The 23,052-nt window shown below is 44.1% G+C and overlaps 7 protein-coding genes across 7 annotated transcripts; 5 read left to right on the forward strand and 2 right to left on the reverse strand.

The window, feature by feature from the left end:
- Positions 1-6: 6 nt before the first annotated feature.
- L199_006579 (uncharacterized protein) lies at positions 7-2,603 on the forward strand (the record flags this gene model as incomplete). Its single annotated transcript, XM_064892278.1, has 6 exons — positions 7-341; positions 433-1,143; positions 1,225-1,591; positions 1,762-1,983; positions 2,073-2,220; positions 2,347-2,603. The coding sequence occupies 6 exons, from the start codon at positions 7-9 to the stop codon at positions 2,601-2,603; spliced, it is 2,040 nt and encodes a 679-aa protein (XP_064748350.1).
- Positions 2,604-3,944: 1,341 nt separating this feature from the next.
- L199_006580 (uncharacterized protein) lies at positions 3,945-5,147 on the forward strand (the record flags this gene model as incomplete). Its single annotated transcript, XM_064892279.1, has 6 exons — positions 3,945-4,048; positions 4,192-4,283; positions 4,393-4,421; positions 4,503-4,821; positions 4,916-5,011; positions 5,080-5,147. The coding sequence occupies 6 exons, from the start codon at positions 3,945-3,947 to the stop codon at positions 5,145-5,147; spliced, it is 708 nt and encodes a 235-aa protein (XP_064748351.1).
- A 935-nt stretch (positions 5,148-6,082) lies between these two features.
- L199_006581 (uncharacterized protein) lies at positions 6,083-8,542 on the forward strand (the record flags this gene model as incomplete). The annotated part of the gene is made up of 7 exons (XM_064892280.1): positions 6,083-6,189; positions 6,294-6,382; positions 6,461-6,489; positions 6,562-6,895; positions 6,997-7,083; positions 7,848-7,971; positions 8,041-8,542. 7 exons carry the CDS (start codon positions 6,083-6,085, stop codon positions 8,540-8,542), a joined length of 1,272 nt encoding a protein of 423 aa, XP_064748352.1.
- Positions 8,543-8,619: 77 nt separating this feature from the next.
- L199_006582 (uncharacterized protein) lies at positions 8,620-10,414 on the reverse strand (the record flags this gene model as incomplete). The annotated part of the gene is made up of 9 exons (XM_064892281.1): positions 8,620-8,976; positions 9,038-9,085; positions 9,154-9,303; positions 9,367-9,487; positions 9,570-9,663; positions 9,730-9,756; positions 9,832-9,967; positions 10,031-10,123; positions 10,187-10,414. The coding sequence occupies 9 exons, from the start codon at positions 10,412-10,414 to the stop codon at positions 8,620-8,622; spliced, it is 1,254 nt and encodes a 417-aa protein (XP_064748353.1).
- A 403-nt stretch (positions 10,415-10,817) lies between these two features.
- Positions 10,818-16,169, forward strand: L199_006583 (uncharacterized protein; the record flags this gene model as incomplete). Its single annotated transcript, XM_064892282.1, has 20 exons — positions 10,818-11,508; positions 11,592-11,791; positions 11,863-12,121; positions 12,189-12,284; positions 12,402-12,967; positions 13,025-13,350; positions 13,432-13,495; positions 13,566-13,671; positions 13,761-13,961; positions 14,025-14,148; positions 14,208-14,234; positions 14,297-14,332; positions 14,395-14,515; positions 14,577-14,749; positions 14,820-15,005; positions 15,095-15,271; positions 15,336-15,342; positions 15,416-15,487; positions 15,644-15,823; positions 15,945-16,169. The coding sequence occupies 20 exons, from the start codon at positions 10,818-10,820 to the stop codon at positions 16,167-16,169; spliced, it is 3,837 nt and encodes a 1,278-aa protein (XP_064748354.1).
- A 571-nt stretch (positions 16,170-16,740) lies between these two features.
- L199_006584 (uncharacterized protein) lies at positions 16,741-20,762 on the reverse strand (the record flags this gene model as incomplete). Its single annotated transcript, XM_064892283.1, has 4 exons — positions 16,741-17,589; positions 17,680-18,042; positions 18,149-19,118; positions 19,171-20,762. 4 exons carry the CDS (start codon positions 20,760-20,762, stop codon positions 16,741-16,743), a joined length of 3,774 nt encoding a protein of 1,257 aa, XP_064748355.1.
- A 972-nt stretch (positions 20,763-21,734) lies between these two features.
- On the forward strand, positions 21,735-23,051 carry L199_006585 (uncharacterized protein; the record flags this gene model as incomplete). The annotated part of the gene is made up of 5 exons (XM_064892284.1): positions 21,735-21,941; positions 22,049-22,257; positions 22,326-22,391; positions 22,470-22,641; positions 22,797-23,051. The coding sequence occupies 5 exons, from the start codon at positions 21,735-21,737 to the stop codon at positions 23,049-23,051; spliced, it is 909 nt and encodes a 302-aa protein (XP_064748356.1).
- Between the last annotated feature and the right edge of the window lies 1 nt (position 23,052).

The following is a 23,052-nucleotide window of genomic DNA, read 5'->3' on the forward strand; positions in this document are numbered from 1 at the left end:
ATAGAAATGGCAGAAGCAGGTCCCTCAGTCCCAATCTCCATTCCCAACACCACCTTATCACCATCCTCACCTACTCTTCGCAATACCATCCACTCGTTATTGATAGGTCACTCTTCCAAAAACCTATCTCTGACTCACTTACACCCTTTCGCACCTTCGTCTACCCGTTCAGACATCGTTGGAATAGACAAGGGAAAGGGAAAAGATGTCGAAAATGAAGCGGATACAATCAAGGGTTTGAGGGATGCTGTGAACAAGTTAAAAGTGGTTCTAAACACTCCTTCAGGAAAGGACGGTGGGACGGATGTCGAAGGGAGGCTGATAAGAGGTTTGAAGGAGATGTAAGTACATCTCATTATGACATAGAGTAACCATAGGATCAAGAATATTCCACATATAGGCTGACTTGACTTGGTCTGTCGCCTATTCCAGATCATCCCACCAACTACCTCTCATCCAACAGCTAACCTCCCTCACTCCCAACCTCTCCGTAACCTCATCCGTATCATCTTTCCCCTCTCATCTACTCAACCTCCATCCTATAAAACTGCTCGAAGCTGTCTCGACTTCATTGAAGTTACAATGTTTTATCGAAGATTCACAATTCGGTTTACTCAAATCCTCTTTAGCAATTGCAGGGACGAGGTTTGTCATTGATGTGGATCTCGAGACTGGACCTAGCTCCGGGGTGGGCGGTGACGAGGATGAAGACGAAGACGGGGATGTAGATGTAGATATGGAGAGTAAACAACCTCAAGCCAGAACGACATTGGATGACATTACAACCACTCAAGAGGAAGTTCGAAACAAGGTTAGATTAACCAAACTTATAGTAAACCACGTAACTTCCTCTGGAGGTACAGCAAAATCAAATTACATATCAACGATTTTGAGAACTTTGATTGATGATTATCTGAGATGTTATGATAGTACGACTTTAGGAATGTGGGAGAAACAAGTGATTTTGGATAGGTTGATAGATGGTTTGAAGGAGTTGAAAGATTTAGACGATTATTCGACTCGAACTACAACCTCTACATCTACATCGATAGATGGTGAACAGGTGAATGGAAACGCGAGAGATGGCTTTGAGGACATTGAGAAGATTGTTTCGGATCTGAACAATCTATATACTTCTGATACGTGGGTTATAACGGCCCCTAGATGATTTTAAAATCTTTACATTCAATGTCACTTTATTGTGCTGATGGATTTGTGGGTTAGTCGATCTAGGATTTATCCGACATTGAATAGATCCATCTTTCCGACATTCCATCTCCTCCCTCAGTCAATTATCAATACAGAACCCAACCCGATGATCAAACTTCGACCTGCGAAACCCCACGAGGATATACCTGCTCCCTCGTTGGATGTTACTGATACCCCAGCCCAGGATCAGGAAAGACACGACGATGTGAATATGGACAGTGTCAATTCTAGTGAGAAGACCACTCAATCGAATTGGATCATTGAGATCGTACCTGAGAATGGTATGGATGGATTGGTAGTTAGGCGAAATTGGTTGAGTCAGACTATTTTGGAGAATGATGAGGCGGATGGAGTGGAAGGTATAAAGGTTGAAAATCTGTTGGTGAGTATCACAATTCAGCTCCGGTAACCAATTTTTTCGCATCGTTCGTCATCTTCTTTTCACCTTCTTTCTGAACGGTATCTTGTACACAATACTGAATAAATCATGGTCCATGATGATCGTTGAAAGCTCGTTAAACTAACATATTCGATCTATTCCTTATCTCGCAGTATCGTGCTTATTCCCCTCCTCCTCTCGCATCGTTATCTCCTCAGATCCAACTTTTCCCATACACTTCCACTTTCTCGCATCTTTCGCCCTCTCCTGGAAAACATAGTGATATAGAAAAACAACAACAACATTGGAGTATGGTAAATCCTGGTCCTACCGCTTTTGTGGTAGGTAGGATCGGTATGAGCAGTGATATAAAGCAAGTGGCAAGAGTATTAAACGTAAGTTTTATCAATTATCTTTACATACCAGTTGCTCACTGTGAAAGATTGAGTGAGCTGATTTCGAAATGTGATAATTTCATATTCAGTCACTTCGAAATCAAATTATACTCAATAACATGTTCAATTCGGTATTCATACCTCAACTTTTGAAATTGGAGGAGAATAACCTCAATATTGAAGGAGATGATGGATATGAAGAAGACGGCGGTGATGATATCAATAATTTGCTATCAGGTATGTCATCCGGCCTGCATTTGTTCTCCAACCGATAGTCGATCGTTGCCCTTTGTTTCGATTGGATTGGATTGTTTTGAGGTTTTGATAATTTAGATTGACATATTATGGGTCAATGTTTATCAGGCGATCAAACTTCGATACCGATAAATCTGAATCTATTACAAGATTCAATCACCATTACCTTCCCATTAATCAAGAATGAGGATAACAAAATTGAAAACATTCAAATAGTCGTAAGACCGAGTGAGAAGGAGAAAGATGGATATGTGGATGTACGAGTTGATGGTAACGAGTTTACGGTTGATGATGCTTCAGAAGAGAGTAAGAGGGATTTGATCAGGATTGTTAGAGGGGTGATTAGATCGAAATCAAAAGCTTAGACATGCATTGATGAGAAGTGGGTGATCAAATGGACTATGAGATGTGTCTGATCTATCGTACGATTTAACGTGCTAGAATGATGGAATGTTGCAGGTTCATATCGACAGAGAAGTAAAATGCAATGTCTTACGATACTGATCAATCACATTATACGGTCCTGAAACTGATGTTTGACAGAAGAGGGTCATCCCATTACTATTTTTTTCATTCTTCTTCTTCGTCTTTTCGATCGTCCGGTCATCCGATAAAATTTGGCTGGTGGCTTAGATCTGTACTGATCGACATGCAATATTATACTTTTTCGGGTGACCGAGTATCTAATACTGAAATGATACCCGAATATAAGAACAGGAATACAGTAACGGATACCGAATACCGAATACCTCAGGACCTTTAATGTTGAGAGACAAGACCATGACCAATTTACTTCCGGGATATAATCATGTTAAGCGAGATAGACGATGAATGTGGCAGCTCTTTGTTCTGCTTGCCAAGATCATCAAAGTTGGTGTCGGTGTCGATCATACCGGTTCTAGATCTAGATCTGGTTTTGGACGGGATCAGAGGTAGGTGAATTAAATTGAGGTTGATCACATCGAGTTGAACTTTTGCAAAAGTCTATGGATTGCAGAATACTGATACGAATACAGTCATACAGATTCCCATCGAGTCACTCGTGAATGGACTGTACATTCCATTGTAGTATCTCCCGGACTCTTCTGAAGGATGTATTCCTTCGGAGGTGTACCAAAGAGATAAACCCAACCTTCCATTGTGGCTCATGATTTGGGTCCCAACTCTTGCGCTAACGACTATGTGATTCGCTAATGACATCAATGGTATTTGTACACACATTGATCCGCATTTATCTCTTAGTAAGTCAACCCACTAGTTTGACATCAGCAAAGGATTCTCCTGTAGTCAGACATTTCAACCTCGTTCGCCAGATTTCTCTCAAGATCATTGGGACGGTGTAGCGAGAGTGTCGGTTCGACACATCATTAAGCACTAAACTAGCTCAAGGTCAAATGATTCATCAGTGATTGGTTCGTCATCAATCAATAAAATGGGAATGACATTAGATGCTATGACAGATGAGCCGAATAGATCTACTATCACCTTCCACCGAAGATCGGAAGATATGAAGTATTGAATTCGAGTAAATTATGGGGATCAAAAGATATATAAACAACCTGCTCATCAATCGATGGTACACTCCCCTTCTTCTCTTTCATTCAACAATTTCTTATAGTCTCCTTATCCAATACCGATCACATACAAATATCTCTTGAACTTTCGTTTCTCATATACTTTACTGATTTACCGTACGCCAAATCACAATGAGATACTTTGCCATCCTTTCGCTATTGGTACTCTCCAGTTCTGTTCAAGCGAACCCTCCCAAGCCTTGTCCGACCATCACCGATACGGAGACTAGGATTGAGTGAGTAAATACTTTTTCACCTTCATTATATCGTTCTATCCTCCTTGAATTTTCCTTTTGATTTCAAGTTATTGTGATCCTCACAACAGCTCGTCTATGATGGTTTTCCTATGTAATTATATTTGCTGATCTGATACCAACAGATACTCTAACTCTTATGCGCCTACCGTCACTTCGACTACGACTAGAAAGGTACCGATCTGCTATGAGACTGCAACTCATATCAAGACTAAGAGTGAGTATCTCTCCCTTTTTGGATCATTACTCTGTTCTCGACAATGATTTGTCTATGGGAAAATGGGAAAGGACCATGCTGACGCAGTATCGTATACGTTCGCTTATAGCCAAACACGTCGATGAGACAGCTTGGGTCGTAAGTCTCGACCGTCTCTTCCGACTCTTCTACGATACCATCCTTTCACTTTAAACTGACGTGTAGCACCTCATCCTATAGACCTCCACCGAACACAAGACCAAGACCGAAACCTACACCGCCAAACCATACTGGACCACCACAGTAACTACCAAAGTCGTACCGACCTGTACCAAGTGGCACCACGGCGGTAAAGATCGATCTGTCGAAGGTCCCGCCGAAGCCGAGCTTGAAAAGCGAGATGACACTTCTACCGAGAAGAAACCACCTCATGCATGGTGTCCACCCAAACCTCCTCATGTGACTACCACCGTCACTACTACGGTATGTAAGACTGAGACTCCGACCGCTTGGGCTACTACTACGGCTTGTAGATGGACCAAGACCAAGGAGGAGGTTGGTGGGTACCTGCATTTTGTAATCCTTTTTGACATTTTACTACAATATCAATTGGAACCTAGCTGATGATGGACCGGCATCCTCATATACTCTAGTCCACACAGCGACTACCGTTACTGATATTCACACTGAAACCAAGACTAAACATGGTCATCCAGTCATTACCACAGTTAGCATTACTCCTACCAAAAGTAAGAGAAACCCCTAAATTCACAAAAAATGGACATATGCTGATTTGTTTGAACTGGGGTTGTCGTAGCCAAAACTCAAACTGTAACTTCCACCACGATCACTGGAAGATGTAAACCAACTCACAAGGATCATTAAACCGCTCCAACCAAGCAATCGGAGATGATTAATAGCAATTGGGTGATTGGTTAATTGGTTTGGACGATGTTACATAGATACACTCTTTTGTTACGAATTGATCTACATACAGTAGGCGAATACAGTATGCAATCACTATGCCTTAAATTTCAATCAGATTACATTTATTCAAGAGTCAGATCCATCAGTACAGTCGATACAAGGCGAAATGATCCAAGTGGCATTACCGTGTACTGTCTATACTAAACGACAGCAGGGAAGCGACTGCACGCGATGTGTTGCATTGTAACTTACTTTGAACACAAATCGATCATCATCACAGAAACTTTTTTCCCCAAGCCTGATCGATCCTTTTGTTCCTTACCCCTGCTTGAGTACTGATCGCTCCTGTGATGCACAAGACTCATCAATTAAGAGTAATCACAGGAAATGATCATCGTTACAATACCGCAGGTCTGTTTGTCATGCGATACCTTCGTAAGTCGATACTCAAGCTGGAGCTGCAGCCAGACGCCCTCTCCAAAGTCTTCTCTAGATATCAACGCAATACTGCACCGTATCCCAAAAAAATCACAGATAGGTGAGGTACGACTATGTGTACAGGATAATTGTCTGTGGCATCATCTCACACTCTTGGAAATGTCAAACACAGTAGATCGCACATCTTTCCTTGTCGTACTTTGAGTATCAATCATTCATGTGACCTCTGGATGTCCATCAAGGATTGAAAGATGGTATCACGCAGAAGTATACAATGTAACATTTTGTATTATACCTGTGGTACGTTTCTCCCATCATCCCCCTTTTAGTCAGTCCTATTTCCCTCTCAATCCGTATAACGTAGCGTTACCTTAACTTTGGTACAGACAATAGTGTCTTGCTCCCTTTACTCATCCCATTCCAGTTATTGCTGAAGAACCTAAGATCCTCACCAAATGTGGACCATAATCTGGTTGATCACCTTTTCCTTTACTCTACCATTACGAACAGTTTTTTCTCAAAGGGACTGTCCAACCGTGACTGTTCCGAGTGTTGCCACCAGGTCAGTTTTACAGCTTTTCCCCGATCACTCGCCGTCCAATATCAATCCTTCCTCCCTCTCTACATGTTTTCAGACCAGATGATGACTGACTGTATTGGAAATAGTGTCGAAACTGTCACAGAAAGTACTACTACCACCGATACAGATACTTTATTCTATTGTTATGAGTATACAACTGTATACGTACATCGAAGTGACTCTTGCTTTCGAGAATTAGCAATCACACTCAGTAACTCATAAAGCAAATGTGTACCTTCCTGTCGCATTGTAGCAAGAGCCGCAGAAGCAGAAGATTTCGCTGTAAGTCATACATCAGTCATAGGAACAAAAAGAACGAGAGTATCTCAACTTTACATCAATTCCTCATGTTAGCTCTTCACCCTGACCCCAGTACCCACGGCCAATCCCGCAGGTTCACCTACCTCAAGCCCAACAACGATCTTCGTAAACAACTGCGAAACTACTAGTCTGCCCGATCTCGATCTGAGGGGAATGACCAACGCCGAAAGGTTAAAGAGGGGTTTACCATTAAACAAACCTCGTTTCAGAAAACCTGGCTTCTTACCTAAACCTAGACAAGAACCAAGTTGTATTACTACAGTATACGTTACTACACCTACTACCACGCAGACTACTACTACTACAACTACGACTTTTACAGAGGAAACTGTTACATGTTTATTAACTATTGAAGAGACCGTTTATGGTAGGTTTCAGATCCTCACACCTTACTTCTTTCCCCTTAGGACCTTAGAGGATGTAAGGAGTATTGTACTGATGTTGAATCATTGTATGTCACGCAATAAGTGACACTTGAAGATGCAAGAGCTGGAGCAGCGGCGACTCGAGTAGGTGCAAATGATAGGGAAATATCTCCTGCTAAAATCACACCTGGTGAGTTTGCTCACATGTACAACCGAGCGTGAACTCGTGCTGGACAGTTCTTATTGATCCTACGTGTCGTAGCACCAGCTTTCACTCATACGGTGTACGAATGTCGATAAGAACCCCTTTGCTTCAGCGGTGGTGTGACGGGGCTCTCAAGACTTTTGTATAAATCAATCCCCACGAATATGGACATTTGGGGTGAATAGGCTTCGGCTTGGACAGATTGTTCATATATGCATTCCAGATATATCAAGTGCAGTATGTGTGACTGTAACGAGGGCTACGCCTGTGCAGATCAGCGGATTTGTATACAGTTCAAAATGAGGACTTTCCTTGCGAAGAGTCGTTGCTCTCCATTCGCTAAGATTAGGAGATCTGTAATCCTTTGTTACACTTCGAGTGTGTCAAAAGTACGAGAAAGGATTATATTTTTCAATATAGATTGTCTTTACAGACACACTAACGTGAAATGCCTTCTCTCATACAAATGCATATCAAGGGGGGCTTTATCCTGTAATGTCATTCACATCACCTCACTCCCAGGATCTGCACACATCGCTCAACCTCACTCACCAAACATCTCTCAATTGCCAATATGCCAACTAATTCCCACATCCCCTGCGCGACCCTTTCAGAACATTTCCGCACATTCGTGAAACTATTGCTCCTCAGAGCAAACAAGAGGTCGAGAGCCAAAACGATGATCTGATCTGGTAAGGATTCTATCTAACACGTGAACATCTTGGAACTGAGAGATCACTTTAGGTTAGGTGTTTCTCCTCCTGACGTGCATCATCCACCCCTGATGATTTCGCCAAGTCCATTGAGACCCTTGACCGAGCATGTCAAGGTAGATTGGAACGACCTTTTGGATGTTGATTCATCAGCTTTGGGGTAAGCAAGTACATACCGTCCGAAAGGATTGTGATGATACTGTACGTACTGATGCGTATGTATTGACAGAGAATGTACTTCTTTGGCATACTATAAGCCTCTTTCATCCCTCAATCAAAGTTCTTATCCAGACTCCAAGCCTGATTCCCAAGATCTCAGCGCTAGTTCAACTTGTACGGCGATCATCGGACGAGTCCTCATTCATCCTTTTCCGAATCAGAATGTTGACCAACCTAGATTAATCGATTTGAGGAGGATTGGGGCTCAAACTGACTGTCTTTCTCCCATCGATACTGCTCAAGTTGCACCAACGCCTGATGAGATAGTAGAGTTATTACCTTTCACACCCGGTCTCCCAGAGAAGATAAAAGGATGGTCCAATAATCTTGACGAACCCTCCAGCCGGATTGAGCCCAGCCAATCTCAAGATTTGATTGATGAGCTTCAAGACAAAGAAGACGATGGAGATACTGTGCAAGTGGATTTTCAGGTATTCGGCGGGCAAGATAGTTTACAACAATTGGTTGAAAAGACAGGAAGAGCTGCTTTGACAAAACGAAATATCTCTTAAGGCCTTTCCCGATTTTGGGTAAAAGAGTCTGTCAGATGAAATTCTAATTATGTCTAGTACATTCAACATTCTATATGCTATTGTCCATCTTTCCTCACTCTTTCAACTTTCCCATCTACGATAGTCTCTTCCCATTCTTCTCCCAGATCCCCCTCAGGATTTTCAAGTATCTGTCCGGATTCAGCTTTGACCTCACCTTGTGATGTCTCAACTTCGCCTTCTTCTTCCTCCTTTTGATTTATGTCAGATGGATCATCCTTCGATAGCGCACCAATAGCTTCCGCTCGTCTTTGCCTGTATACATGTTTTGGAGTTTTACTCGAGGAGCTAGATTGATTTTCTTCTTCTGGCTGAGCAGTCGAACGAGATAGCTCAGAATGAGTGGATTTAGATTTGCTTTGAGAAGCTGCAAGAGCTATACTTCCTGGATTATACTATACCACCACACCAGGACTTGTCAGCCTAGTCTGTGGAATCAGGGCGATGATGACACACCTTCTTGAACCTTTCGTAATCTTCTACAATCCCCATACCTACTGAATTCTGTTGAGATCGGTGACCATTATCAGCTCGATTGTGAAGGGGAAAGAGATTGACAAGGGGTTACTCACTTTGTACAGCTCGATCAATACAGTCTTATCAGGATTCTTCAAATCCACTTTATGTTCGATATTCATGTTTGTTATTTCTGCTGCAACGGTATGAATCATGTCCATACGATCTAATCGATCGGATTGACGGGTATTCGTGTCGATCGCGAACTGTCGTACATCGTCAGCGTTCAAATTCCATTATATTGTATCTCGAATTCCAAATGTACTTACTTTCAGAGACCGATTATCCTCGGTCTTGAACCCTTCTTCGACGACTTTCGAGGACATCTCAGAAAGTTGCTTAATGGTCGCTCCTGCTATACCGGTGATGGGTATTATACGTTTACACCATCTATCAGATCACAACGACGAGGTAGATATCAGCTAGATGCTCTTGGTGATCGCGAGGGTAAAAATCTTACGATCTTACTCACTTTAGCCCCGTTCTAGCGGACGATTCGGCTTGTTCCATTATATGTCGGACTAACTTGTAGGGCGATAGTGGTGGAAGGACATTGATGTATATGACTGAATTAGTATTCATAGAATGTCAGTGTGCCGGACAGAGTTGGAATTCTGAGGACGCAGACTTACCACATATCACATCATGTGAGCACAGCTCTATGTTATCACAGATCAGCATCAAAACCTATACTCGTAACGTCTTTTAGATCTTAGAATGTGTGATAGACTCACGAAATCGTGTAGACTTCTTACTCTGATCCATAGATTCTAAGTCCTTCTTCAATTGAGCTTCGAAATCCAATTCATCAGCGTCCTCTTCTTGCTTGACTTCTGAATCGATAGTCTCTGGATATAGCTCGTCTGCTATCTGCAAATAATCTTTTCCGTCAGCTTCCCGTGAGACAAACCTCAAGGACGAAGCTGGACTGACCGTCTCGAGGTATTCTATCAACTCAGCTTCAGCCGACCTTTCCTTGTGCATCACTGTTGTAACGCAGATCCCAGGTGAAGTAAACATTTCTGGCTATTGACGCACAGAGTCAGCTTGACCGTTGATTATATGGTAGACAATAGGAGGCAAGCCTACCATCGGACTCGTCCTGTACTTCCCTAAAGGATTCAGTTTCGGTCTGCCAATTTCATGTTCTCTCGGTGATCTAGGTCTATCGTGACCCCCTCGCCCCCCACCTCCTCTTCCTCGACCCCCACCACCACCTCGCTTTTGACCTTGATACTTGTAGAACTTGTGCTTCTGAGCGGTAGTACCGGAGTACTTGCGCTTGTCGCCTGTTGATGGTCCCGTTCGGTCTGACATTCTGGCTTGTCAGGTATGTTGTAAGTGAATCAGTACAGGTCTGAAAAGATCTTTCTTCGACTATTATCATACTGTACTCTGGCATCCAGAGTTGCGAGGATAGATGGTTGATCAGGTCAAGTCACGTGACTTTGTGGTTGAGTGTGGAGTCTCCGCATCTGAGGATCGGATATGGGATCCTTGTTGTTGTCTGCTGTCCCGAGTGAGAGGAGAATCTGAATGCAAGTGGAAGTGTAGTTTGTGCGTTTCAATGCACACATGAGCCATACTTAGACTTCAATTCGATCTTGACTCCCAGTCCTGTAGCATGATCAGACCGCCTCGCTCGATAGACACGTCTAGATCGTCAAATCCAAATGTCATATCATCACCACCGAGTCCACTAATCACCCCTCGGTCAGATATGCCCCGAGCGTCCTCCTCGGGGCAACCTGATCAACATGATGTCCGTCGCACAGGATCTTCTTACTTCGCTCTTCCTTCCACTCCAGTGATACAGCGGGGAGATACTATCTCGCCATATCGTCCGAGGGAGAATGCTACTCTGGGAAGTACAATCGGAACTTCGAATACTTCCGCATATGGTACTCATCTACGCCCATCTAGTAGTATACACGGGCTAAACCTGGCCGACGGACCTCCCAACAATTGGTCAGCACTGCAAGAGCTAGTTGGTGATGATGACGTAGAAGAAGAGGAGCTAGCTGGAAGTAACAGGATATCCTCTCAGCCTAGTACGAGAAGTCTTCGATCACTGTTCATACCACCTACACCTAGGGAACATAGGGCATACCCGGTAAATGTCAGACAGAATATAGAAGATCTTCCCACTATTACTGATCAATTGGTAGGATCACCACCGCAACTCAATGGCGGACCACCCAATAACCCATTTATGGAACATGACACTCAGATGGAAGTGGAGAGCCGTCCGAGATTCAATAGATTGCCTTCTTCACTTAGGATCGGGTATGGTGCGGCGGAAGATGATTCTCACGAGAGGAATGGAGTGAAGTCGCCCTTGATCAGTAAACAGACGATGCCGATACCAGAAGCGCATAAAAGTGCCAAATCACCGTCGAGAGTACAGACGAGTGAGTCTCTATCATCTTACCCAACCAACTTTCTACGCAGTGATGGACAAAGAAAGCTAATCTCAACTTGGTTTCTCTGAAAGTTGGGAAAAGAGTATGGCCTCCAACTCCAGTATCCATAGCGATATTCAAGTGCTCGCTAGCCTATCTAGTCGCCTCGTTATTCACCTACGTTCCTTTTCTGGCGGAATTGCTGTCAACACAGACGGAGACGGACGCCCATGGCAGAGTAACCTACAGACCTGCCAACTCAGCTCACATGGTAGCTACTATTGTTGTCTATGTGAGTTGTAATCTTTCGGTATCCTCCATAACTTTCTATACGTTTTCTATACTGATTTATTGGCCTGACAGTACAATCCCGCCAAGTCCCTTGGGAATATGCTGCTTTCCACGCGTTACTGCTTTCTTCTCGCCCTATTTGCTTCGTTCGTATCACTCTCGGCTATAGGAACGATTGAGATTTTTGACCACTTTTCGCCTTCTCATGGGAGCTCTTGGGATTGGATCAGCGAGATGGGCGATTGGGTAGTCTGCATACTGTGGATAGGAGGCTCGATGAGCACTTTAGCTTGGTCGAAATTATGGGTGGGGAATGCTAGTTATAACACCGGTAAGCATACTTCGCATCCTCCCATATGATGGGCTACACAAGATGATTTGTTGATGATGATGGATAGGATGTTCGATGGCTGCCATTATCATTTATAGTGTGGTGATCAAAGAGGGAGCTTTCCCTAAGTTGATGGAAGTTTTGTATATCGTGGCTGTCGGGGGTGAGTGTGAGGCGTATTGTGGGAGCCTCCCTTCAACTCAGATGCTTTGTCCGACTTCATTTCGCTCTTCGAATCATGGACCATGGAGAGGCTCATACTGATCACCTCATTGCACAGTGATTATATCCAGCGTCATCTGTTTTACCATCTTTCCTTCATCCGCCACCACCAAATTTCAAGATTCCATGTCTCGCTCATTAAATTCCTACTCTACGCTACTCGACTTACTCACTTCAACGTTCTTACTCGAGAAGCAAGTCATCAGAGGGAATCGGGCAAGTTTGAAAGATGCCATCAACTCACATTCGGCCGGGTTCAAAGCTTTGAAAGTCACTCTGGCGGAAGCCAAACATGAGAGAATTTTAGACTCACGTATACGGGGGAGGAAGTTGCATCTGTATGATGCTGCTATAGCGAGTCTCGCAAGGTTAGCCCAGCACCTGTCAAGTCTTAGGGGATCAACACGATTGCAGGAGAGTCTGATCAGAGCGGTGAAGGAAGGTAATATATCAACTGAACATTTTGTCCCGGGATTTAAAGAGCATAAACTATCGAAGTCGATCGTCAATAAGATGGATGATAGACCTGGTCCTGAGATGAATGACAATACGGATATCGAGAAGAGCATACGGCTGTTCATGAAGTTCAGGTTGATGGCGGGCGATCAGATGAATGATCTGAATGTAAGTTTGCTGTATCACGACGTATCTGCGAACCGATAAGCTGACTTGAGCTGTCAGAATCGATGTGATGAAGCTCTCGAAGCTGTCCAATTACTTTCACAACATGATTTGCATAAATCACCCGTCAGCTTGGCAGAAATCAGGGAAAACTTAGCTAAGTCGTTGAAGGATTTCTCCATTAGTAGCAGTAGAGCTATCAAGAGGGTTTATGCGGGACCGAAGAGACGAAGAGGGATTTACGAGAATGATTCTGAGTCTTCTGAGGATGACGATCCGGACTCATCTTCATCTTCTGAAAGTGAAGAAGATAAGGAGAAGAACGAAGATCTCGATAAGGGAAATATCATTGGTGGTCCGAATGAAACTGTCTTTCTGGTTTACTTGTCAGTACAGTCGTTTCTCTTAACCCGTTCGTGTATACAAGACAACCAGCTGAATTGGTGCTGATAACGGTATGACTACAGTTTCCTGTTTACATTCGAAGAGTTTGCCAGAGAAATGCTGTTCCTTCTTGAAACCATGCAAGAGGTATATCGGAACTCTCTTTTCACTTTGTTTCTCCGAAGAATCGCTCATCATGATTGAGGTTATGCCATAGATTGTCGATGTCGAACCTATTTCAACTTGGGGTCATCTGAAATCGGTCATTATCAGAAAAAGAGGGAAGAAGGAGAAGCGGACTCAATATCTGTACAAACAGCTCCGTACGTATCGATCTGGACTGAGTTATTATTGCTTGGTTATGGCGGTTTCCACATATCCATCCAAATGTTGACGATCATGTTTTACTTAGATAACCTGGTCCCTATCGACCCATCGAAACTCCAACCACCACCTTTCCCTAAAAACCGAAATGATTCTGCTGGAACAGTGTTGATACCCGATAGACGATCGTTAAATGCATGGGGAAGGTTCAAGCAGGCATTCTGGAGATTTGGCGAGAGATTGAGAGAACCTGACGTGAGATATGCGATAAAAACTGGATTAGGTGGAGGTTAGCTAGAATAATGGATCGTAAACACTATCGTGGCTGATAATCAGATTGGTTTTCGAATAGCTATCCTCGCTGCGCCGGCATATACGGAAGCTGGAAGACCATTTTTCCTTCAGTACAGAGGCGAATGGGCTTTGATAGCTTATCTGGCGGCTATTAGTCAGACTGTGGGACAGACCAATTTCCTGTGAGTGTGGGTGTTTGGTGTTTGCCGTCTTAGTCGCTAAGTCTCACTACTATGTACAGGTCGTTGGCGAGAGTCGGAGGTACAATGTGAGTATTAATGGATTGTGAGGATCACAACGAGAACTGTAGCTTATCCTCAAACTTCGCAGAGTCGGTGGTACCGTAGCCATCATTTTTACCAGAATGTATGTTCAGCCTGTCTCTGGTATCACAGGTAGGAAAAAATTCTGATCTCTCGCTTTTGTAGAGCACAAGGCAACAACGTCGTTTTACCTATCCTGGGATTCTTCTTCGCTATCCCTTGCTTTTATGTGATCACTCAGATGCCAGATTACACAAACGCTGGCAGGTTTGTGCTCTTGACATATGTGAGTAATCAAGCTCATTCTACTTCATCCCCTAAGGAACTCCCGCTGACTTCCACTTTAGAATTTGTCCTGCTTATACACATACAACGTGGGCGAACGATATAGTCTGACAGTCGAACAAATCGCGGTACAGAGGTCAGCAGCAGTGATCATCGGGGTGCTTTGGGCTGCGGCCGTATCGAGATGGTGGTGGCCTTTCACAGCTAGACGGGAGTTGAGATTAGGTTTAAGCGAGTAAGTCATAGACATGGTTCCTTCTTTTGCATCAATCACTATGGATAGCTGATTTTTTTGGACTGTTCAGTTTCTGCTTGGACCTTTCTTACCTTTATTCTAGATTGGTAATGACATACAGTAAAGGTGCCAACAACATTGAATTAGGTGGTGACCAACAGAACAGGGATGAAGAAGATGGAGAAACCACACCGCTGATGGGGAATGAAATCCATTTTCCACATTTGAGTGCGAGTGTAAGGCAATTTATGGCTATGTGAGTATGAAAGTTTCATTGCCTGCGTGTGTGAGGATATACTGTATTCAGCTGCAGATCGCTGACGCAATGCTTGTCTACTATCGTAGGGAGCTACACCTCCAAAGTCAGATTCTAAACCTCCGCTCTCTCCTTGCTCAAACTAAGAACGAACCCCGTCTTAAAGGTCCATTCGCTTTCGCATTTTACAATGAAGTACTGCTCAGCTGCGAGAGGATGTTAGATAAGTTACATAGTATGAGATGTGTGACTACAAGGGATGAATGGTGAGTTCGTTTTCATCGATAAAGATATGTGACTGTTCTACTGATCGGTCAATGTCTTTTATAGGGATCATGTGAGTGGCGATGAGCGGTGATTAAATCAGGCTGAGTGAGATTTGACAAGCTGATGTTCCCGATTCATAAAAGGCAATGAGGAAGGAATTTGTCGTTCCTGTGAATGGGGAGAGGAGGGAGATGGCTGGACATGTGATTCTCTATGTGAGTAGTCTATCAGAATAGTATTGAAAACCTCATATAGGAAAGCCCGCAGGGGTTTCCTTCGCTTAAGACATGCAGCGACAATCCTGCTTTTTCGTTTCCGTATCATACAAGTAATCGATTCGGGCTTGCTTATTAATCTGACTTTTTTTGCAGTTCTACACGCTTTCTGCAGGATTCCGCACGCGTACACCTCTCCCACCTTACCTCCCTCCCGCAGAAGAATCAAGACAGAAACTAATTCGAGCTATAAGAAGCCTAGATGTCGTGAGAAGGAGAAGTGTAAGAGGCGGAGGGAGACATCTGTTGTTCTTCGCTTATGCTACTGCCATGCAAGTGAGTTGTGTATTATCTTCTCATCATATCAGAAGATGTCCCGCAGTGGAGCATCTATCTTGTGTCGAAGTCAAGCTGATCGAAATTCGCGGTTGTTCAATCGGGTATCTATGAATCATAGGAAGTGATTGCCGAGCTGGACTATCTAGGTGAAATGATGCAAGAAGCGTATGGGGTTATATCCCAAAGTACAAAGAAAGATTTCGAGGATTTGTTCGAATTGACAATCGAGCTTGAAAATGAGGATGGCAGGTTGAGGAGAGAAGCGGCAGAGGATATAGATACGATAAGAGTAGGGGATGGAGATGGTAATCAAGACCTGAAAGGAAAGAAGACGAGTACTTGAATTGGAATGAGTTTCTGGGGCGTTGATTTGTGGGAATCAGGGATATTATATTGTATTGTACTGAATTTCTAATGATGTTTCAATCGAAGATGAATTATGAGTAACGATCCACACCTAGATCGCAAGAGATCCTCAACTATGACACAGGCTTAATGAGTAAATAACACTGCTGTACACGGATGCACAGTGGGGCGTGTTCCTGTATAAGACCCGTCCGAGATTGTTGATGATCAGTCTACTGAAGTACAGTCAAGACATAAAACGTAAGTTTTCATACATGTATGGATATATGTGTACAAATCACAGTCCAAGTCGTCAACAGCCATATATAAATAATCACACCGTAACTATCTCGTGAAGATCGTGAGAATTCGTATATATAATTTATCGGATAATATCGTATCATATAATATCTTGTGGTAGTAAATGAAAACAATCATTCACGACGCAAGGGTACCAACCCAGCCCAACACAACGTCGTTCCTTGTCTATGTTCAATTAAATCAATCCTAGCACATCGAACCGCCATTCTATATTCCATTGTATCGCAAAAATGGACGTGATTCCTCCACTAGATCATCTCCCATCTACCTCTACCTCTTCCCCCACTCCCTATGCCCATCCCACCTCCCAACCCATTCTCTTTACTCCTCACCAACCCCAACAGCTCCTCGAGCTTTCGTCCTTGATCAAGTTTGATCGTCCCCCGTCCAATTTCGAACTGTACATTCTTCCACAATTCCACTAACATCCCATCTAACGTTTCCTTCCTTCTCGTCCAGATCCCCTTATTACTACCAAAGGTGGTGTTATTATTTCTAGGAGGTGGCAATTCATCATGTGGTATATTTATATTTATAGATTCACCGAAAAATTGCGATAATTTACCTGTCCTTCTCCTTCTAGCTTGATGTGATTCTCTATCTACCCCAGGCCCAACTTCTTCGACATTATCATCATGAATGTCTAGATGATCATACTTATCATCCCGATCGAAGGACTTGGGACTTTGTAGTGAGTCTATCAATGGTGAAGGTGGACTAGGAGTTTTGATCCTACTTCCATTCGAATCTGGGGACTTTGAATGATTGTGTCCACCAGATGGACCATGGTTTTGAGATCTAGTGGGTGACATAGAAGGAGATCCCATAGAGATGGTATCCATCATCACACCCAGTTTGGACTGATCGTTCTCAACGAGATACAACAGGCCCTCGAGTGAAGCTACATATGCATCGTAGGCTGAACCTCTGTCCGCGCTGTTACCTGCTGGCTGAGCTCGGACGGTGTCACCCGTTCCTGCAGGTGGTGTAGGGGTCCGACCTAGACGAGCGCGGGGTTGGAGTACGGGCGAATGTAAGGGAGTCGAAGTTGTGGATTGGTGATGTAGGTATTCTGGAGGTGGTTTGTCGCCTAATACCTATGATGTCAATATTCCGAGGTCAGTTTTACTCTTCCATTCAAATTCGATCAATTTGGGTCAATGGATGAGTTTGAGAGCCATACTGACCTGCTCCAGCTTTGCCGCCCTTTTCCTAGCCAGACTCTTCTCTTCCCTACTCATCCCACCCTTCGATCTACTCTCACTTAAATCGATGAAACTCTGATCATCCGCCACTGACTGAACAGAACTTGAATTTGCCTTCTTTTTGAAAGAGGATGAGTTGAGAGGTACTTTCAACCTCGAAGACCATTTCGATGGAGTCGGGGTATCTTCGAATGATATATACGATTGTTGAGAGGGTGAAGGTGATCTATTGATTCCCAGTCCCAGAGGTGGAGGAAGGTTGAACGTAGAGTTGAAAGATGGTGAAGTGGGATTATTGGGGTTGAGTAATTCAGGTGGGATTGGCGCTCCCAATAATCGATGTAACTAGAAAAGCAATTCACCAAAATCAGCATAATTTCAACTGTATCCATACGCAATTCATTCTATCTCAGATTCAGATCAGGAGTGTTCGGATGATTACTGTACGTACCTTGGCCAATTGTTGTCTTCTGTTCTTCCTGACCAACTCTTCCTCGTCCCTCTCATCGGTCGGCCAGCTCGAACTAGTAGTAGTCGTAGCAGTGGCAGGCGTAGTAGGTGAGCTAGCTTGACTCTGATTGTTGTTCTTATCAGGTGGACTATGATTATCTAACGAAGATCGATTCACACCAGTTCGATGACTATCATTGAAAGAATTACCTCTTGATATCGTATGTGATTCTTGAAGTGAACGAGACACATACACCTTTATATCATCTTTTCCTCCAGCTCCTGATCCAATCCCCAAGGCCGCTTTCGCTTTATCCGCTAGGGAATTTTTGGACCTGACCATACCGATACCGATATTCTGTTGTGGTTCAGGGGAAAGATCTTTCGCTCTGTGAGGTATAACGTCGTCTCTTGCCCATTCGGGTACCTTTGATGAAGAAGGGGGAGTTCTTGGCCATGAGTCCTCAGAATTCTTCGTTAAGTAAGTAGAACTTGAATTGACGGGATCGATAACCAGCTTCTCAACTTGGTTCTCCCGTAATGCTTCTCCCAGCATCTGTTCCAGTTTCCTTGTTCTTCGTAAGAGCATTGCACGTTGTTCGGGAGTCAGGTCGTTTCTTGCTCTTATATCTGTGAATCTCCCTATGTTCACTTTAGTAGGCGGAAAGGGCGAGAGTTTGTTGTCTGTCCTGCTGAGTTTGGTTGGTGATGGAGGTAAGAGACCTGAAAGGGTATTGATAGATTCGCTCAATGAGGGATGGAGCGAAGGGAGTGAATCTATAGAAGCTGATCTCAGGTGTGCATGAGCGTGAGACGCCATAGATGGAGAGGCGAGAGATTCATTCTGAGCAAGAGTATGGGATCGGTTGTGCGCGATGGGGCGAGATGTATTATTGAGGGAGAGGGGTCCCGCGAAATTGGGCATGAACGCAGAGGGTTTATGGCTTCGTAGAGGAGGGGAAAGACCGGGACTGTTGATATCGATAATCAGCTGCATTCTCAATATCACGACGTCTGACTTACGATCGAACCGCTTCCTGTTCTATGACGCTTTCTATAGCTTTTCTATCCATCTCCATCACCACTCTTGCATTTTCAGCACCTTCACCTAACATCCTCTCGATCTTACTTCCACTTCTCGATAACATCTTCGGTACATCAACCTCATCTTCGGCTTCGCCATCTCTAAGTTCGATGGGAGGTTTTAGCCCATTCTTAATGGGAGATGACGCCCTAGGCTGGTCTGAAGGTACAATTCTCCTCTCATTTCTCTCACTAGCCTTTTTCAGATAATTCTCAATCTCAGCTTCGCTCTCTTGATGCTTATGGACGATCTTCCCCTTCGGCGGAGTAAATACCCCTAAGGCCTTTCGAGCTTCTAGCGCAGTATCGTCCAGTGCTCTACCTGAATAGGCTGAGGCAGACGCGGAATTACTCATTGTCATTTCACTGGGTGCTGCAGACGACATTGATACAGGTCTGGGTCTAGACCTTGAGGTGACAGGTGGTGGTGAAGAGTGGAAAGGGTTGGCTCGAGGATTGATATTGTGATTGTTTGTACGATGACCTTCATACGAGCTCGATCTGATCGAAGGGATTATACTTGATCTAGGATTCTTGTATCCAAACGTACCTGCACTTGAACGTCTCTCCATGTCATGTTTGTTTCTTTCCTCTTCGACATCGGCTTGCGCTCCTCCAGGTGAATGGTGGATATTATTCATATCTTGATTATTCACAGCGGCCGACTCGGGAATAGCAGAAAGTAAAGTCATACCATTCGGTGCGGATGGTCTCCTGAAGGGGATTGGTAATGCACTGGGATCAGGAACGTCTGGTACCGTGGATGGAGCAGAGAAATCTGAGAAGATGGTGGTACGGGTCATCCTCAGGAATGATTTATCCCTCTCGGGTGGTTGGGATATCGAAGATGCATATGTATATGTTGATGGTGGAGCGGGAACACGTTGTTGGTTTTGTTCCGATTGAGCAACTGAGGAAGTAGCATTGGACCATCTCCAGAAAGATTGATCCATATCTGGTTTAGGTTTGTTGGTATCACGGGGTGATGATTGTCTGAAAGCAGAGAGTGAATGGGGCTGTTCGGCAATCTCTTCTATCTCGTCATCTCCCATGTCCAACGGTGAGATTGCAGGACGGGGTGGACGAGGTGGCGAAATGAAAGGTTCGCCCGATCCACAAAGACTGCTATGATGAGAGGGAGGAGTCTTCGTTGTCATGGTAAGAGGCGAAGTGTTGTTCGTGTTGTTGTGATTGTTGTAATGACTTCGCTCTGGCGTAAGAGGTGGAGATATAGTCTTGCTTTTTATCCCACCGCTACCCGTCATCTTATATTTGTTTTTATCAGGAGTGACAAGATCAAGGACGTTGATGAGATCCGCGGAGCTTCGCTCGGCAACGTAGGCTGTCCGTACTTCCCTATTGGGCGTTGCCGTCGTAGTGCTAGGTGTGAGAGTAGTTGATTGTGGGGTGGAAGCAGATTGTGGTGGATCCAGAGGGAGTTGAAGAGTTGTTGACGATGAAGGTGTATCAAACGGGTCTTGAGAAGATGGTAAAGAGGTAGGACGACGAGGTGGGGTGATGGGAAGAAGCATCGTTATGTGAAGGAGGAATGGCGTTTATAAAGCGTGTACAGTCAGAGGAGAAGGATTGGTGATCGCACCCTTTTCCCTCTTGAGAAGCAAAAATTGATTGGAGAGATATACAACTGTACCGATTTGGATTGTACAGTGAACAACAATAGACCGAAGGGCGTTGACAATGGTAAAAAGCTATGTTTGATGAGATGGGTACCGATGCATGAGTGACTGATTGATTGTGTAGCCTAAACTAGACTATCAAGCATGAATCAGATCCATCATATATACACCCGATACGCAATCATCTCAAAAGCTCACTCACGATTGTTGCCTTTTCATCATCTAGGCTGTGCTGAGTGCGCATTCACATACAGGTTTATCCTCTCCGTCTGATGGCTTCTACCCATGGATCGCTTCATGCCAGTGACAGGGGAGCCAGATTGCTCGTAGATGTCACAGGATCATCTTTCGAAGTCAGCTTCCTTGAATCTGGATCGGTTAGCAAGTCATATATGGAGGTGATTCAGCACAGACCACCGTTTCATCCACACACAAACACAGACACGAGTTAAAACAATAAGGGGAAAGGGGGTCGACATGATATGATATGACATGACATTCCTTATTGTCTTTCTTGTTCACATGGTGTAGGGGTAGCCTCTGCGTACGTCCCTGCATGACGATTGAGCCTTTGAGAAGATTGCAATTGATGAGATGGCAAGGAGCAGGTCAGCGAGTCTACAAATGGAAGTGGATGAAGATAGAGTAGGGAAGTTCAGATTGCGCTTTGACCGCCGGTTTCCTCTCGTTCGGACAATTCCGGTCCATCAAAAGGGATCTTCGCGACGTGATCACCACGTTCATTCGAGAGATCTTTCAGAAAGATAATTTCGGTTCATCTACCGTGCAGAGTACGGTTTTACTTATCTTTTACATCCACGACGAACGACAGTGATCATACAGCTAATACCTTACAGCCAGAGTAGAATGAGTGCAATGCAAACGACCTTCCTACGATCATCAGCATCAGCTCTAGCTGGTCCTTCGCGAAATCTGAGACCTAGAACCGTTTACTGTAGATGTCTCACGACTTCCTCGACAACACAGTCGGGACATAACAGATGGTCCAAGATCAGGCATAAGAAAGGAGCAGTGGATAAAGAGAGAGGAGCGTTATTCGCCAAATTATCAAGGGTGAGTCAGTCAACTATCTATATCTCTTCTCACTTCGATTTCCATAGACAATCACGCAAGATATTATACTAATTACAATCTTTCTATGTATATCATATGGTATGTAGGAAATAATAACAGCGATGAAACCACCTTTATCCCCCGACCCATCATTCAACTCCAAACTCGCTACCGCCCTTCAACGAGCCAAGGAACAAGGACTCACAAAACAGGGTATAGAAAATGCTATGGCCAAAGCGAAGAGTGCTTCGGACGGGACGGGTCAGAACGTAGTTTATGAGGCGGTAGCTCCGGGTGGTAAAGTTGTTATGCTCGTGTGAGTGTGTTTGCTCATATGAACTCAAATTGAATGGGTAGTTGCTGATATACTGATCGATGACATAGAGAATGTATAACCTCTAATCCAGCTAGGACAGTCAAAAGAGTTAAAGAGATATTATCGAAGAACGGGTAAGTTCGCCTCTTCTCTTACACATGGCTGGGACGGAAACTCAGCACGGATAATGCTTTGTTTCTTTCTCCTCTTAGGGCACGTACATCGCCTGTACTATTCATGTTCAACAAACAGGGTTTAATTGTGTTGAAGGCAGAGAACACATCGAAGGAAGCAGGATTTGATCATCTGTTTGACATCGCCGTGGAGAATGGTGCAGAGGATGTGAGGGAAGTGGAGAGTGAAGAGGGAGGAGTGGAATATGAGGTAAGTCGACGATGGATTTCAATCCAATCCCACTCCACACACTCCTGAAAGCAAGATCATCCATCGGATACAGTGTACTGTACAGTATGGTCAATTTCGACTTTGACTTTGAAATGACCTAGAACAACTGACATTCATATATCGTATCATTGCAGATCTCAATCCCCACATCGTCACTCTCATCACTGACAACCCTCCTATCATCCCCACCCCATACGGAGCATTACGCTGTCCAAACTTCAGATTTAGTCTACGTACCCACCGATCCACTTCAGATATTGGAGGGAACATCAGATGGAGAGGCAGAAGGGATAGATGAAGATACAGCTGAGAACATATTCAGGATAGTGGATTTGCTGGAAGAAGAGAACGATGTGGTCAAAGTTTGGACCAATTTGGCTGATGATTAGG

The sequence above is a fragment of the Kwoniella botswanensis genome, chromosome 1 (genome assembly GCF_036426115.1).
Source record: "Kwoniella botswanensis chromosome 1, complete sequence".
Classification (NCBI taxonomy): Eukaryota; Fungi; Basidiomycota; class Tremellomycetes; order Tremellales; family Cryptococcaceae; genus Kwoniella; species Kwoniella botswanensis.